Source organism: Musca domestica, unplaced genomic scaffold, assembly GCF_030504385.1.
Source record: "Musca domestica strain aabys unplaced genomic scaffold, Musca_domestica.polishedcontigs.V.1.1 6, whole genome shotgun sequence".
Taxonomy (NCBI): domain Eukaryota; kingdom Metazoa; phylum Arthropoda; class Insecta; order Diptera; family Muscidae; genus Musca; species Musca domestica.
Window position 1 is genome coordinate 15,309,476 of NW_026712363.1, and position 18,140 is coordinate 15,327,615.

Genomic DNA, 18,140 nt, shown 5'->3' on the forward strand with positions numbered 1-18,140 from the left:
GGCTCACCAATAACCTTAGAAACAATATTTAAAAATAAAATACGCAAGACTATACGTAGAGAAAAGTACGACGAACAAACATTGACTAACATTTTCCAAATTTATATAACACCAAATAAAGTCTCTGCGCTTATGGCAGATGACGATACATTTAAATTAATTCAAAGCACCTACTCAAAATACTTTGCAAACAGCAAACTATTTAAGTTAGTACGATGCATGGACATTCTACAAGACATAAGAACCATTGATGAGCAAGACAAAATAATTAATGAATACCATATGAACCATAACCATAGAGGTATTCAAGAGACATATGCACACTTAAAACGAGAGTACTACTTCCCTTTCATGAAAAACAAAATACAAAATTGTATTAATCATTGTCATACATGCCAAACTTTAAAATATGACAGGAAACCACCAAAACCCAAATTTCAAAAACCTGAAATTCCCGAAAAACCACTGGATATTATCCACACAGATATCTATTGTAAACAAGCGTAATATACTTACCATCATAGACAAATTTTCTAAATTTGCAGCCGCTTACTCTTTATACTCTAGGAATAGCCTATCAATTCTGAAAAGTTTCAAACATTTCATAAGCCTACACGGCATACCCAAGAAAATTGTTTGTGATCAGGGCGCTGAATTTAATGCATCCATTATAAAAGATTTTTGTAAAATGCATCAGATAACCTTACATTATACATCATTTCATCAAAGTACAGGAAACTCTCCCGTAGAAAGATTACATTCAACCATTACCGAGACCTACAGAATAGTTTACGAAAAGTATAAGTCATCAGAAATACCACTAAATCACGACGAAATACTATTAGAAGTCATTTTTACCTATAACAACGCAATCCATAGTGCTACAAATTTAACCCCATTTGAACTCTTCTATGGTAGGACTTATAACTTCGAAAAGACATTAAGCTATAACTCTGAACATGACTACTTAAATAGACTACAAGAATTTCAAAATGACTTACACAAAATTATTAAAGATAAATTATCCATGGACACTGACAAACGTATAAAAAAACTAAACGCAAATAGGGAAGAACCAGAAGATTTAACTGAAAACCAGACAATATACAGAAGGGAATCAGGGAGGAACAAAATGACCCCTCGCTTCTCAAAGAGGGTAGTCAAGGAAAACAAGAAAGTGACGCTGATAACGTCAAATAACCAAAAACTACATAAAGCCAAAATTAAAAGAAAACGTCTTACATAAACTGACTTCTATTTGTCTTTTAGGTTCGTACCTGTACAATCCGACGTCACAATAACAAACATAACGCAGACTCAGGGACTTATACCACTACAACTAGGCGATGCTAAATTAATCACAGACTTTCAACATCTAATCCATGTTATTAACCTTAAAACATATAACGACAATATTAACACTATAAAGCAAACTTTGGATCGAATAGAGGAGACAAGATTTACAGCATCACAACTTAGAACTACGAAACTGAAACTGAATAATCTCTCAGCCAAATTGGATATATTAACCCCAAATTATAGGAAAAAACGGGGACTTGTAAATGCCTTAGGATCAGCAATCAAATTCATAACGGGAAATATGGACTACAAAGATGCAGAAGAACTAAATAAAAACATTGACAATTTAACTAGAGGAAATACCCAAATAAAAACAACGCTTAAAAACCAAATGATGTTAAATAACAAAATGATAACAAGATTCGAAAACATTACCAATCACATAAATGAAGAACAAAACCTAATAGAACGTTCTATAATGATGATTCAAAACCAGACAAGAAATGCCATAAACCCCTCGGTTAATGCAATAATCCAAATGCAAAATTTACTTCAAATCAGTTTTAACATAGATATACTTACCGACCACCTTAATGATATCGCAGAATCAGTAGTATTAGCAAGGCTTAACACCGTCCCAAAATTAATATTAACTACTGACGAACTGAATGAAATACACAACATACTTAACAATGCAACGGACATTATATCATCAGAACATATATATGAATTACTACAACTGACAGCATATTATAACGACACAAACATAATATTTGACATACAAATTCCTATAATTTCTAATGAACTATTTAAATTATTACACATAATCAAAACCCCCATAAATAACACCTTAGAAATAATAACCGGTGAATACGCTTTAATAAACAATGATAACCTTTATCTTTTCGACAACCGATGCAAACAAATAGAACAAAAATTTTACTGCAACTATGAAACTCAATACGAAAGAAATAGAGATTGCCTAAAATCAATTTTGCTTAGAGAAGAAACGGTGGCATGTCACCTTAGAGACATAGGATTAACTACGGACATAATATATCCAGAACCAAATTACCTAGTGCTTATAAACCCTCCAATAGGAAACATAACCACAGTATGTAACAACGTAACTAAGAGTCTACCAATCAAGTCTTCCTCTGTTATTAATTTTAATGAATGCAAAATCTTATTTAATAATGTCTGGTATACAGATAAACCGAATATTCACCAAGAAAACATTAGCACAATAACCTTCCAAACTAGCTTCTCAAACAATATTACAACACTCTCCATAAGAGACGAACTAACATTACCCAAACTAGATCAATACAGATTCCAAAATAAAGCAAATATCGAATTTCTTCAAACAGACTCTGACAATTACAAAACAATTTCTTATTCCGCATTTGGTATAATTAGTTCTATAATCATAATATTATCAATAATATTAGTAATAAGAAAGCCTATAAAATTAATCTACTCCATAACCCACAACAATAATGAAGTTCTGGCCACAAATGATCCGAAGCCCCTTTGGCCCTCACTTCATTCTGGAGAGGGAGGAGTTACCTACAGCCACCAATAAACAACATTATTATTAAGTTCATTATTTTCAACCACAACCTCATTTATTAAAAACATCATTATTGTTAACACCATTATTATTAACATCATTATTATTAACATCATTATTATTAATATCATTATTATTAACATCATTATTAGTTACAACATTGTCATAAGCACCAAAGAGCTAACACCAATATTGTTGACATTATTTCGTCAGCAATAATTCTCCACTTCAACATCACAATAACAACACTAGTAATAAAACTATGACGGAAATAACCCAAAAAGAAATGTTTACTTTTACTGTACCCAATACAAATTTTTAGCTTAAGTATTTTTCTTGATAGCTCTAGATTTTATGTTCCTTTGTTAACTCTAAGAAAAATCAATAATTGTAAAATCGCTTAAATATAAGAATTTTTTGAATAAAGCATCAGTTGTATTTGGCATCTAAAACAGAATAATTCTTGTTTTCTTATTTTTCGGCGGTACGGAAGTTAACTCGCTTGAATTCCATCGCGAATAACTTTTTTTCTGGAAAATTTTTACCAAAATGCTTTTGTACGCTTGTAAACAATATAATGAGCTGTCACTGGAATAATTTAAACAGCTGTCGGTCGAGTGGCTTAGAAATGGCAGCAGTCTGAAGTTCGTTGCAATTTTTTCATCTCAAAGTACGCTTCTACACGTTTTGTGTAGGATTCGTATCTTGCTCCATTTTTCCTCGAATGTTAGTTTCTAGGCACAGCCTGCACTCTCAACAAAATCTTATATTTCTTTTGGCTTTGGAAAGAAATTCTTAAGAGAATAATCAAAAAATTCCAAAATTTTACCATTGTCAAATTTTTTCTTGGTTCCCACGCAAGCGACAAAAAATATCCTTCCTTAATAATTCCGATAAGAAATAAGTGATCGAGTTAAGTATTCTATATATTTTCCCGTAGTTTTCAAAGTTAGTCATTCAAACAAATTGTAGTTTTATTGCTCTATTTTTTCTTACCGTAGATGAAATATTCTTTAAAAATATTGAGTGAAAATTTCCTCCAAAATTTAATTTCCCTGTGATTTCATTTTTGTTGCGCTTTGCATTGCTTAAATCTCATTGGTAATATTTTAAAGTCACTAATTTGAGTGTCCTGCGCCACGGCATTATTTTTTCAGCTTTAAACTCTTGTTTATATTATTATTATTATTTTTGTTTTTATTTTTGCTTTGCTTATCCTCCATCAACATTAACTATTATAATTAACGTAATTTTTTATGTTAATCCCCATGCATTAATTTATATTGAAAATAATTGGGTTCGAAATGATACCTGGGTGTTTTGTTTTTGCTGTGTTGTTGTGGCTGGGTGGGTGGGTGTTTGTATGCGTATGTGCATAAGACAATAATATTCAAGGATAAACACATATGCACATTAGGGATGTCAAACAGGAAAGTCCCATATTGCAAACATCAACTCAAAAAACAGAATATAGTAGGGGTTAACAATTTCTATTTTTTTTAAAAATAGTTCTCTTTATACCCTACACCACATAGTTCAGAAGGAAGCGAGATAGACACATAGGTACTTTTGAGGATCTTCATAAAATCGACTCAGAGATTTATGCATGTCGGTCCATCTGTCCCTGTATTCTTGTGAACAAAAAGCAGGTCGCATTTATTATTCGATTCAGATGAAATTTTCCAAACAATATTTGTTTGGTTCAAGGACGAACCCTCTTGAAATTGGTGATAATCGGATCAGATTCAGATATAGCTCCTATATAACTTACCTAAATTTTGGCACATTCGACCGAATTCAGTATGGAAGCAAGTATATTAAATTTGGTGATCAGATAAAGCTATAGCTCCCATATATAGGTTTCATCAGATTTGGTGTTTAAGTCCCCCATATTCGTAATATGCGCCCCACAAGAATAATGACATCAGATATCAGATACAGCAAAGAAATAAATCTTCCAAATTTTATCAAGATCGGTTCAGATTTTGATATAGCTCCCATATATATCTTCTACCGATTTCGGGTTAATTGGGCACCAAATGACCAATATCTTTCCAAAAGTCGTGAATTTTGGAACATCCGACCGAATTCAATACATCAAATTTGGTGAAAATCGGTTGACAAGTTATGGGGTGGTTTTGAAGGAGTGGGCCAATATTATCCATTTCGTATCTGACTAAGTCTGATATAAATATTACCACATTGTCATATTTGGACTATATCGACTACTTCATTCTCTTTATGTTAGATCAGCAAGTGCCCGTTACTTCATAAGCGAAGAGTCCACCTTAAAATTTTAGATTCGTTCCAGTTCGTGTTAGGCTTTTTTGTACTCAAATTTAATATTCCATTATAATCCGTTCACCCTTAACCAACTGTTCCATATTAAGTACCATTTGGTACACTTCGCACACCTAGTACTCATTTCCAAAACCACCTTTATATATTAAACTCGCTTTCCATCCTCAATTCTCATATTAAATTTCATGATTTTAGCTCAATCCCTTCAAATAATGCAAAATAGTACCATATTAGAACTTTTCGTAACCTTAAAGTTCGTATTTCCAAAAACCCTCTGGTACATCTACCCTGCACTCCATCAGTTACCCTCATTTTAAGTTTCAGAGTTCTAGCTCATTCCTTTGTCCAATACCAAACATTCCATTTTTAGTACATTGTACCTTTTGGTACGAATTTCCAAAAAGCCTTGTCACACGGATCCTAGAGCAAAATTTCAAGATTCTAGCCTTAGAAGTTTTCTCAGGGCGTTACTTCTCGATCACTTATTTCACTGTGACCCGTTTTTGTGGAAAGTACCAGAAGGGTTGAGTCGATATCAATCATGCTCACACCTGATGTTGTGTTAGTAGAAATATTGGAATGTGTGATTGTTTTAAAGAACCAAAAGATTATTTTGCATTTAACCCTAACCTCATTATTCCCCTTTGTGGGGGAGGTACCTGAATGATATTTCCCATCTTCACACCATATTTCGTGCTACTAGAAGTATTGGGATAAGCGGATTTTACATTTTTAAAGAGATATAATTGTTCAAATTTTTAGGGCGTTGTGGTGGGGAAGTTTACAGAAGGAGTGGTCCGATAAATTCCATCTTTATATCAGATTTTGTGCTAATAGAAGAACTTGAATCTCCTGAAACGGATTTGGTCCAAAGAGACCTAGGGTGTATAACCGTTATGTTAATAAGGCACGTTTTTGCCATATATTTTTAAAAACTCAACGATTTTCACGTGAACTCCAACAAAAGAAATTTTAAGGAATCCAGGATGATTGATTGAACAGTTCTTCAAAGACCCAACAAAGTTCATAAATTCTTTTTATAAAAAAACTAAGGCGATTTAGCTCTATCCGTCTGTCTGTCCGTCTGTTGTAATGACGCTGCAGTCAAAACGAATTAAAATAGGAAGCTAAAATTTTGCATAGATCTGTCTTTTGTCTGCAGGCAGGTCAAGTTCGAAGATAGGCCCGCTATATCGTATATCCTCCATATAATGGTACCCCCCGATATTCGGTATTTTGATGATTTTAGCCACATTCTTAAATGGAATTCTCTGAAAATACACACAAGAATTTCCTTGTGAGTACTTTATTCCCCATATACCCCTTAGAAGAGAATTGTCTAAATAGGTCCCCGCTTTGGAATAGCGCTCCCCGTTTTAGAATTTGCGACACTATTCCCCGGAATTGTTTCAAATTTCGTATATAAAGTTCGGAACCGTTACTACAGCCTATCACTCAAATTACTTATGCAGGACCACGTCTTCGTATAGCCTCCATATAAGGGGTTTCATTTAAGCGGATTTTTTTTTTAAATCATGTATCCTCCAAATGGTGGAGGGTATAAAAAGTTAACTTCTTTTTTACTTGTTTCATTTAAATTGTTTTCTTTATATTATTGGTCGAATAGCCCATCAGAAACAGCTTCGAAAAATCCAGGACTCATGGTAGACTTATGATCAAAAAATCATAAAAGGAATGGGGGTGAACCACTCCCAGAACCTTCTACCCTAATCCCCATAAATGAACGAATTATAAGCATTAAAAATGCAACTTTACAAATGTCGATGCAGATTTCATGGTGAAAAATATTTGCTCCAACACCACCCCCCGCCAACCTTCCCCTCTCCTACACCTCTTTAAACATATTTTAATGCATTATACGATCAGAATGTTGATGATGTTGATAATAAATAACATAAACATCACCTGGGTCACTATAATCCACTCGATTCGAACATGTTCAAACAATATTGAGGCCAGGCCCACCTACTGTGCGTGTCAGGGTCCATTGTGCTGTGAGGAGAAGGGAGTTTGGGGCAAAAAGGTAGGGGTCAAATAATGAGCCGTAAAACCAAATAACAATACAAAGAATGAAAAAAAAAACAACAATCATGAAGTCCTTTGGGATAACGCAGTGGAGTGTGGGAGCAGATGCTCGACAGAGAGGGGGTGCCGTATTTTACGTGGGGAAGTCATTAAGTCTCCAGCTAGCTCAGCAGGCTTATTTTTTGTTATTGTTGTTGTTGGCAATAATTTGCTCTAGATTTTCATAGAAATAATACAAAAAACAACAACGGCAGCAACAACTTTACACAAGAGGCCGCATGTAAATATTGTATTTTGTGATTGTTGGTGAAACAAAATGCGTTTAACAAAACAACTAAATTAAAATCAAATGCTAATCCATGCTTAATTTAATTATACTAAAATAAAATGTCAGTAACTCAATTAATTTTTAATACATGCCACAAAAACAACGCCAAATGGTGGGGATGGGGATGGTGGTGGTGGTTGACAGCAACAGACGCCGCTGAACCCAGCTCAACAACTTGGTGGCCATGCTGATGAGAGTTGGAGGCTTGAACAGCTTGGCGGCCATGTCAACAGCATTTTGTGACAGCATCCACAGGAAGATTGCTACAATGCCCGTGTGGGTGTGTGTGTTTGTGAACAGGGCTTAACGCACACACAACCACCCTCCCGACTATCCCGCTGTCCAACAGTTAGCCAACATAAAAACTCTCACGCAAAGCTAGCGAACATAGCCGAGACGGCATTAGTTGGGGATTTCAGTAACACAATAGGACTTTATATCAATGTGTGGTAGTATATGTGTATTTATGTTGATGTGTGTGTGTGTGTGCGTGTGCATAGCCCGACTACCATAGCTGTTGACAACAACATGATGTTAGTCGTAATGTTGCCGCTGCTGCACAATGTCACAAACAACATTCATATGAATTTGATCCCATCACTGGCCAGCAGGGTATTAAATCCCTGCCGCAGCAGAGCAACAGCAACGGCAACAACATCAAAAATCAAAAAAATAAACTGGTGTTTTGTTGTTATTTTTTTTTCACTTCGTTCTATACACCCCCCGCTTAAATGGCCACCATTTGCTTGCAAAAATAGCTAAAGCAACAACAAACTGCAACAATAAAATGAAAACACGTTGTAAAAATAAATTTTCATTTACAATTTCAATCACCGGTAATCCTAACAGAGCTTTGCGGACAAAAATAAAACGAACGCCAAAAACAAAAAAAATACCAACAAATTTCACACTCTTTCTGGAGAGTGTAGCTAATGGAACAGTGGGATGTGATACGTGTTAGGAATATATTCTGGGAAATAGTTCTTTACATGAAAAAGCTGAAATGGAAGGCTCTCAATATAATATTTCTTTGTTTTCATATTTATCCCGCAGGCTGCAGAGGTCGAAGAATTGAATTCTCCGATCTTTTCTTCAAATATTAAATAAATAGTTTTTATACCCCACGCCATACTATGAAGGGCCATAGTACCACCACCGCCATATGGAGGATATTTTAACTTAGCCATTCAGTTTGTAACTCCTCGAATTACCTTTGTCAGACCCAACAAAGTATATATTCTTGATCAGCGAAAAATTCTGAGCCGATTTAGCGATGACGGTATCATTCGAACAAATTGAGATAGAAGGCGAAAATTTTGCACATATGTGTATTTTGCCAGTAGGCAGGTCAATTTAGTAAATGGACCATGTCGGTCCACATTTTCGTATAGCCCCATATAACGGTACCTCTCAATAATCGACATTATAGACCGAAATTGTTTACGTTTTAGTATATCCCACATATAACAGTACCTCCCTTTTTCTGAATTTTGATATTATTAGCGACATTACTCAACGGAAGTGTCTTAAATTTCGTATTTGAAAGTCCTAATGGGTACTACGACCTGTGACAAAAAACTACTTATACAGGTCCTCATCTTCACATAGCCCCTATAAGACGGTACCTCCCAATATTCGATATTGTTTATAGTATTAGAGAGATATTAAAGACCCGGATTGTTTCAAATTCCCGATATTCGGTATTTCGATAATTTGAAGACATTATTCGCCGGAATTGCTTAAAATTTCGTAGTTGAATTCCGTAATGGACACCTCAACCTATGAAAAATCTTCTTTGTGGACCAGGACTTCGTATACCCCAATATAACGGTAGCTGCCGATTTTCGATATTTTAATGATTTTAGCAACATTATTCAAAGGATTTGTTTTTAATTTCGTATTTAAAGATCCTAATGGGTACTAAAGCCTATGGCAAAAATTATGTATATAGGTCCTTTTCGTATATTAAACCGTATTTTGCGACAAAAATTTTTCAAGTTTTTCAATCTCTTTCCAAATGGCCTTTGCCAAGTTCGGCCCTACCCTTTTTGAGCTGATATTTTGATATTTTGATGCACAATGAAAATGAAATCAAATAAACATATTAATCTGAACCGATCTCTTTAAAATTTAGCAGAGGTATTTCTGTGCTGTATCTTATAGCTGGCACCAAATATCGAGTGTGGTGTTGGGCATGACAATATCTAGGGCCCAACTTGAACATTATGTTCGATAGAGGGTATATATCAGTTGATACGGCCAAAACGTGCATCATCGAAATAACGGCTTTAAACCCTAGGCCTCTTCGGACCAAATCCGTTTCAGAATATTTGGAGTCGATCCGTCCGTCTATCCGTCTGGCTGGTGCGCACGATAACTCTCGAAGGAATTATCCGATTTGGCCCAAACTTGGTACATGGTAATATTATTGTCAAATTTAGATCGAGTTCGGAGATGGGCAATATCGGTCCACTCCTTCAAGTAAATCCCCCACAAAAGTTCAACATTTTCGCAAAAACTAATTTACAAAAAAGTATCATCCAATTTGGTGTAAAATTCGTAAATCCCAATATTTGTATCAGTGTTATGTCAGGTGCGAAAATGGACTATATCGGACCTCTCCACCATGTACCTCCCCCATAAAGGGACAACATTTGCAATAGTTATAACTCTTATAATATGCGAAATAAGCATCCGATTCTTTTCAAATTTCACACATCCCAACATTTTTGTTAACACAAAATCTGGTGTGAAGATTGGATGTATCGGTCCACTCCTTCGGGCACCTCCCCCACAAAGCGTCAATATTTTGAATAACTTAGCACATCGCCATATTTTTACCAACATAAACTTTGGCGTGAAGACGGAATGTATCGGACCTTCTGGTACCTCCCCCACAAAGGGTCAAAGCTTTTAATTGTTACATCTCTCATGAAATGCGAAATAAGCAGCTGTTTCATTTTCTACTTCATACATTTAAATATTTCTACTAACACAAGATCTGAGGTGAAGATGATGGATATCGGCACACTCCTTCTGGTACCTCCCCCCACAAAGGGTCAACATTTTTAAAATTGGGAAATGAGCATCCTATTCCATTCGGCACGTCTCAATATTTCTATCGACACAAGATGTGATGTAAATGTGAAACGTATATGACCACTCCTTCTGGTACCTCCACCACAAAGGGTAAAATAATGATATTTTCATTAGCCACATATGTAATGTAAATATGGAATTTGTCGGTCCACTCCTTCGGGTACCTTCCCCACAATATTTAAGAAATTTTGATTTATATTAATATAACAAGACTCGAAAAAGGTAATTATTGCACATTTCCAAAAAAATGTATAACTATCTTAAATGATGGGGAAGAAGTTGCCGATATAGTCCAAATCTGACACGTAGCAATAATTATATATCAGACTCACGTGATATGCGAAATGCAAACTATTGGCCCACTCCTTCGGTACTATCCCAATAAAGTGTAGACATTTTGAATAATCAAGACAAAATATATTTTATTATCAGAAAAATGCTGAGGGTATATTCCTGCCGCCACAACCGACTGATACCAAAAATTGTTCAGATCAGGTGCGATTATCGACAATGAAGGTTCAATTTTTTGATTACCTTAAACAATTTTGAACACTAAAAAGCCCTTAGTAAAGACTGTGTCCTTCTAATAATTCGAAGCAACGCCACTGGATTTTAATTCTACGAAGTCTATTGAAAATTTAAATTTGAAAATTGTCCGAGAGATCACATATATAGAAATTTGTCTCCTGAGGACCGTAAAAATCCGAGTTTAATTGCTTTTACAACTCAATAAACCTTAAAAATAATTTAAGTTAGATGGGCTATGTGGGGGCTACAAAAAAAAAATTCTACACACTGGGAACCCAAATGTGAGAAAACAGTTGATTCGGTTTAAAACGACAACTTGTACCCATAAATACTTTTCAATACAAAAAATTGCCGAACTTTTTTATTAGTTCACGTTGGTTTATAACGTCTATATAACAGCACCGCCCGATTGTCGGTATTTTAGATTTTCATCAATAATTGTCATCATTTCATCATAATTTTCTCTAAACAAAAAGAGACTTCAGTTTCCTACTTGGTATAACAAACAAGTTTAAGGGTCATTTATTTCGAATGCATCTTCCTCACCATATTAAATTTTATTTAATGATTTTAGTTTTCTAAGAATTAAACTCGATTTGGTGGTCTACCTCCTGAAAGCCAATATCAGTATCATCCAAAACATAAGGAACAGTATGTAACATTATATTCGAGCTACATGAAAAAGTCTAACTGAATGCCTTTAATACCAATACTAGGCGAAATTGTTTAAAAAATATGCTTACAACTCAAAAATTCTCCTAGTTTTCCTGTAGAAGGTATCCAATATGAATCCCCTCTTTGATATATCTCCATATTGCGGTACACTCTGTTTTTATACCCTACACCAAAATCGATTTAAATATAGCTATAGCCCCATATATATATGTTTCATCCGATTTGGGGGTTTTAAATCCCTCTCATGCGTAATATGCACTCCACAAGAATGATATTTGGTACCAGATATCTTATGGAGCTCAAAAATATATCTATCAAAGTTTATCGACATCGAATCACTGAATTCATCCTAGAAATAGGCACTACACATTTTTTACGATTTTTTTCATTTGTTGAAACTCGGCCAGGTATATGTATTGCTAAATAGTTTTTAATATAATCCCAAATGTGACTTCTCGCATTCAAATAAGGTTCATAGTCGGCATGGTCTAATTCACATTAAGTTCCCAATACAATTTTTTTTGTTACGGGAGCTCTACTAATTACGTATAGTGGTGTAAAGTACAATATATAGAATATATTTTCACAAAAAATGTTCAACATAGATTTAGTTTGGCGACCTCATGTAATACTCAACCCCAGATAATGTTGTCCTATCCACGTTTTCTAACTGAATGGGTTGAGATTTTTTATTTTGAGTTGGTAGTAAGAAGAAGACTTTCATTCAAAGATTTGCGGTGTTTCAATCTTTTGAATATCCCTTCGGTAATGGTAATCTAAAATTCTCGAATTTAAGGAGCAAAAAAAGTACGCTATTTCTACGCTTTTAGTTTTGTTTTATAAGTTAACCACAAACTAACTTTAAATTAAATTCTCCTCTCATTCATGAATATTGGCAATTTGTCTTAAACTTCCCCACAGAAATAAATTATTCCTCAAATACTTCAGACTTTGGCCGATCTCGCTCCCGTCGTTCTTCTCCACCACTCACAAGACATGCGAAAATCTCAGTATCTAATTCCGAAATAGAAAAATTCCAACCACTATGCCACAAATATTTGCCTGGACTTTTGCATTGAAATTGTTCATGATTCATGATTGGCATTTGATTGATATCTCATTTTGTAGGCACTGTTCTAAGGCCATAGATTTGTAGTGAATGACACTGCGGGTAGTAAACAAAGCTACAGCCACCATCATCCCCTTGGACATCTTCATCGTCATCAGCTGTTGTAGTATTATTATTATTATCATCAACCCCCAATGAGGATTTGTGACTCCCGCAGTTAAAGAGAAATGCATAAAATTATGGACAGTAAGAACAAGCGAAGGATTTTATTTTTTATATTCCGTTCTAATAATGTAATTAATTAACAAATGTTACAGAGCATCTCATGTTCCACCATACATAGTATGGAGGGTATATTAAGTTCGTCATTCCGATTGTAGCTCATCGAAATAATAACTTTAGACATGACAAATGATCAGCATCTGTTGTAATCACGCTAGAGTCAAACGGAATAAAGATAGGAAGCTAAATTCTTGCACAGATCAGTACTTTGTCTTTCTACGATATCGTAGGTCTACGATATCGCATAGCCCCCATATTACGGTACAACCCGATATTCGGTATTTTGAAGATTGTAGCCAAAAATTTCAATAAAATTGAAATTGAAAATCCTCAAAAGGAGTTCTTTCTGATTACTTTACACCCTGGAAGAGCATTGTCTATATAGCTCCACGATATCGTATATCTACAATATAATGGTATTAGGTATTTTGAAGTTTCGAATTTCGTATTTAGAATTCGTAATGGGTTCATCCTATGACAAAAAATTGCGTATGCATCGTATAGCCCTCCATATAACGGTACTTGGATGATTTTAGGGACACTATTTACCGGAATTGCTTAAAATTTCAAATTTCGTAATGGGAACTACAGTCTATGACATAAAATTGTCTATGCAGGTCCAGGTCTTCGTTTAGCCCCCAAGTAACGGTACCTCCCTATATTCGGTTTTTTATGATTTTGCGATATTATTTACCGGAATTGTATTTTGATGATTTTTTAGCGACATTATTCACCGGAATTGTTTGAAATGTGGTATTTGAAGTTCGCAAGGGGTACTACAGCATTAGACAGAAACTGTATGTGTAGGTTCACATTTTGGTATAGTCCAATATAATAGTACCTCCCTATATTCGGTATTTTGATGTATTTAGCTACATTATACACCGATTTTTATTTTTATGGCAAAAGTTGCCTGTGCAGGTCCACGTCGTCGTATAGACCCTAATATAATGGCTACATTTGGTATTTTTGAGATTGTAACAGAATTTTAACAGATTTTATTTTTTTGAAAATTGCGAAATTCCTTCCAAATGGTGGGGGGTATTAAAAGTTCGGCCCGGCCGAACTTACTTCTTTTTACTTGTCTAAGCACTCTCTCTATTTTTTTTAATCAAAAGAAACTACACACTATGTAATATACATTGACAACATGTATACTATCCTTAAACCTTAAGAATGGGATTCAGGAAATAAATATAATATAATAAATATAATTTGTACCACACTTTGAAGTCTTCCTTTTTATCATGGTAGAAGAATACAGGTAGATGCATCAACGCTTGGGAATGTTGATATGTCAATTTTTTTAAAATATTTTGTCAAAAATAAGTAGATTTTTATATTTTGTCTTACACGACACGAATCGGAGGTTGTTATGAAATTAATTTTTCTACAATTTTTATAAATTTCATTAATGTTTCGTTCACAATTTTCAATTCCAAAATTGGTTACACAGTTCATTGTTCCAGCAGCTGTTTCGAAGCCTGCGAGCGCTTTAAAGTATGCTATGAAATTCTTAAGATGATACTCATTGAAGAAGTCGCTGTATGTAGGACTCCAACATGTACAACATGTAACCTGGCTATTAACGTATATTTTTGTATTTTGTGAGAAAAACAAGTTTATACACGACTCATCTTGTTTAGAGTCTATTTAAAAGTACAAAATCTAACAAAACCTTCTTCACGTGATACAATTAAATTTTTTCTTTTTGAACCAATTTTTATTTAAAGAGCAGGAATCAGCGGAATTTTTTTTAAAAAATTCCTGTGAGTGGAGGACATTAGATAGGAGTTAAAACTAAAAATTCTACAAAAAATAGTTATTTTCTTGCAATTTCTACAAAATAATGAGAAGACTACAAAGGATTCAAAACAAAAATATATTCTGCCAATAGATGTTTTTTAGGAGATTTTCTTTGAAGGATTCTCACAAAATAAAAACAAATTCCCAAATAGAATTTCTCTGTTGTTTTGAAAATTTCTACTCACACACAGCCTAAAACCCACCCACCCTTCTTTTATTCCCGACAGTGATTATTCCAAGTGCACTCATCATTATTTACACCTCACTCAATTCTCAATGCCTTTCTGTTGCAGACACTCATTCTCTCTATCTCTCTTCTCATATCACCCAAAGTCTACAAATTCTTAATACCTCTGTCAGGCATAGAGGGTGAGTCATGCCAAAGACCTAGACCAAATACATTAAAATCTTATCATTTGACTGTTTTTTCCCCTTCTCACTCATAAAACCAAGAAAAGTAAGTAGAATGGTGGATTTGGTTGTTTGCTTAAATGAGACTTTCTCTTCGCCTTGTGGTTTTCCACTGTTAGGGGAAATCATAACACACAACGTCTGATTTGAGGGGTTCTCACCAATTCGCCGTATTTGAGTCAATTTTCTTATGTCTTATTCTCTCTATGGCACAGCAAACTCTCTCTCGCCCCTCTCGTTTATTACTGTTGTGTGGGATACCTACTCGGCTTCAATGTTACTTGTTTGCCGCAACTCTTGCTGTGATATAAAACAAGAGAGCAAGAGCATTTTTGTTACTCTCCCTTTGTCGGTAAAAACGAATGCTATTGACGATTCTCCCTCGTTGCCAGTTTATCAAATACAGCAGACAACCAAGCATTTGAGTTTGATGTGTGTTAGGGGATTTTCCAATTTCTATGATTTTCCTCAGTGGTGAATAAATTTGTGTCATTGTGTGGGTGCTTTGGAGTATGTGTGGACGAGAGAGAATTCTCTGGATGAGAGCGAATATTATTTAGAGAACCTGCTGAAGAAGAAAAAGCCAGTAAATGTGTCCCTTTTAACTAATCCTCTGTCGGTTAAATATCTAATGGATGGATGTTCTCCACAATAACAGCAATAAATGTACCCACACAACTCAACGATAAATGTGAGTGTGTGTTGGTGTTCATACCAATTCTAGGTGGTATGTTATAACTAAAAATTCATTCAGCTTATAGAGCAAACAAAAAATACCAACAACAATAACTGAGAGAGATTGGAAACATATTGCAGTATTTTCCAAAATTTACAACTATTAGCTACAACAAAAACAACATCGATTTTGCCTTTTGTTTACAATATTTTTCTATTTTTTTTTTTTTTTTTTCATTTGTATGGAAAATTCTTCATGCTTATCTCTGCCAACGACCCTCTGTCGCTCCGAACATTTACCACATCAATTCTGTGGGCCACTTGATCTTTGTTTACAACGACCCGACAAACGACGGTCTGAACGAAATAACAACCCCCTTGCATGAGTGTTGTTGTAGAGCCCCGCGCGCGCATTATTTGTTTATGCTCTCACATCTCAGTGCCCCCCTCTCCCAGCAACCACTTATATATGGGTATTGGTGAAAACTCTAACTGACTGGATGACTGTTTGGTTGGCTGGTTTGTATGTTCGCTCGTTCGTTGGTTGACTGTCAGAAGTAGCTTAGTGAAAGATTCTCCTCGTTTGTTGTAGTCATCGCCATCGTCGTCGTCATCGTCGCCGTATCCGTCGTTGCCGTTGTCGTTCATTTCTCTTTTACGTTTTTGGGAAATAAACATTCAAAAAGTTGAAACAACAAAAATTCAACGAACAGTTCTTATTGCTAAGTCTAAACCGCAGGACACTCTGGAGCGTCGTTTACTGTGTGTGTTGTGTGTTTTTTTCTTTCCCACTGGCTAAACGAGTATTTAAAAAAGGATAAAATTTATTTTTTCAAAAATCGAAGAATATACGAGCCAAAAAAACCAACCGTTGAGGATAACAATGAGAACGTAAAGAAAAAAATTCAATACAAAAAACAAGTGAAAAATAAATATTTTTGAAAACAAAGCCCAAGCCGTATTGTAAACAAAAAAACCAACAAAAGTGTCTTTACCACAAAGCAAAAAATTAAAAATAAATCGGGAAAATAACCAAAGAAATCAAATTGGATTTATAAAGAAAATCAAAAAAGCATTCTTGTGTCCAAAATCAATGCCAACAATACAAAAGGTAAAGAATACAAATTTTTGCTCATATCCTCTATTTCAAAAGCTAAATAAATAATAATCAACAGTTTTCTCACAGAAGAAAAACACAAAGAAAAAACAAGTGATTAACCAAAAATACTAACAAAAGAAAAATAGATTTCAAAATATTTCTATTGCAAAAAAGTTGAAATAACAATTTTGAAAATTCAAAAAAATTGCTAAAAAATTAAAGAAATTCTAAAAAAGTGCAATTAACCAAATCTCAAAACCCATACTTAAAAAAAGGAATTTCCAAGTGAATAAATTTGTGAAACTGCTAACCAGAAAAAATTAGCTTTGCTTTGCCAACACACGAAAAAAACTTGGTGCAATAAATTAGTGATTTCGTGTATTTTGCTTCTTCCGTCAAGATTCAGGAAATCATAAACATAACCTCAAACCACAACATGAAAACCAAAGTTTGTACTCTGGAAAAAGTAAGTTTGGCATTATCTAAATAAACACAAAACAAAAGAAATAGAATTTTGAAAATAAACTATGCTCCGAAATGTAGTTAGTTAAAGATATTGACATTTCGATAATTGTGTGTGTGAGTTTTATACCAACCAGAAATTTGAAAATTGTAAAGTGCCACAGAAACATAATGAAATGTGAAAAAACATATATCTAGTGTGATGATTAGGTTAGGGGTAACTTTCCTTTTGGGGGTTGGAGAATAATAATTTGCTGATATAGGGTTATTGAGATGAGTTTTTCGTAAACAATATTGAAAACTTGATTTTCCTTTTGTATTTTTTTTTGATTTTTAAAAGAATTGGGGGCAGTGGTGATGATGATGAAGATGCAAAATTTACAAACATTGGAGAAAAAAATTTTAAAAATTAAAAAAAAATATAAGTTTATTATGAGTGCGGGGCAAATATTGTTCTGAGATTTTTCATAGAAATAAATAGAATCAT

At 34.4% G+C, this 18,140-nt stretch overlaps 1 protein-coding gene across 11 annotated transcripts in view; it reads left to right on the forward strand.

Annotated features, from left to right (window-relative positions):
* Window positions 1-18,140, forward strand: part of LOC101901746 (CUGBP Elav-like family member 4) — a 366,807-nt gene that overhangs the window by 194,772 nt on the left and 153,895 nt on the right. Inside the window, exon 1 of one of the 11 annotated variants that reach the window (XM_059129101.1) lies at window positions 16,678-17,203. The exons of 9 other annotated variants lie outside the window; for them this stretch is intronic. In XM_059129101.1, coding sequence (XP_058985084.1) covers window positions 17,186-17,203 — 18 coding nt within the window. In that variant the 5' untranslated portion in view covers window positions 16,678-17,185. Of the gene's footprint in view, window positions 1-16,677; window positions 17,204-17,418; window positions 17,658-18,140 lie in introns of those variants that run through there. One more of the 11 variants, XM_059129099.1, reaches the window with a different exon arrangement.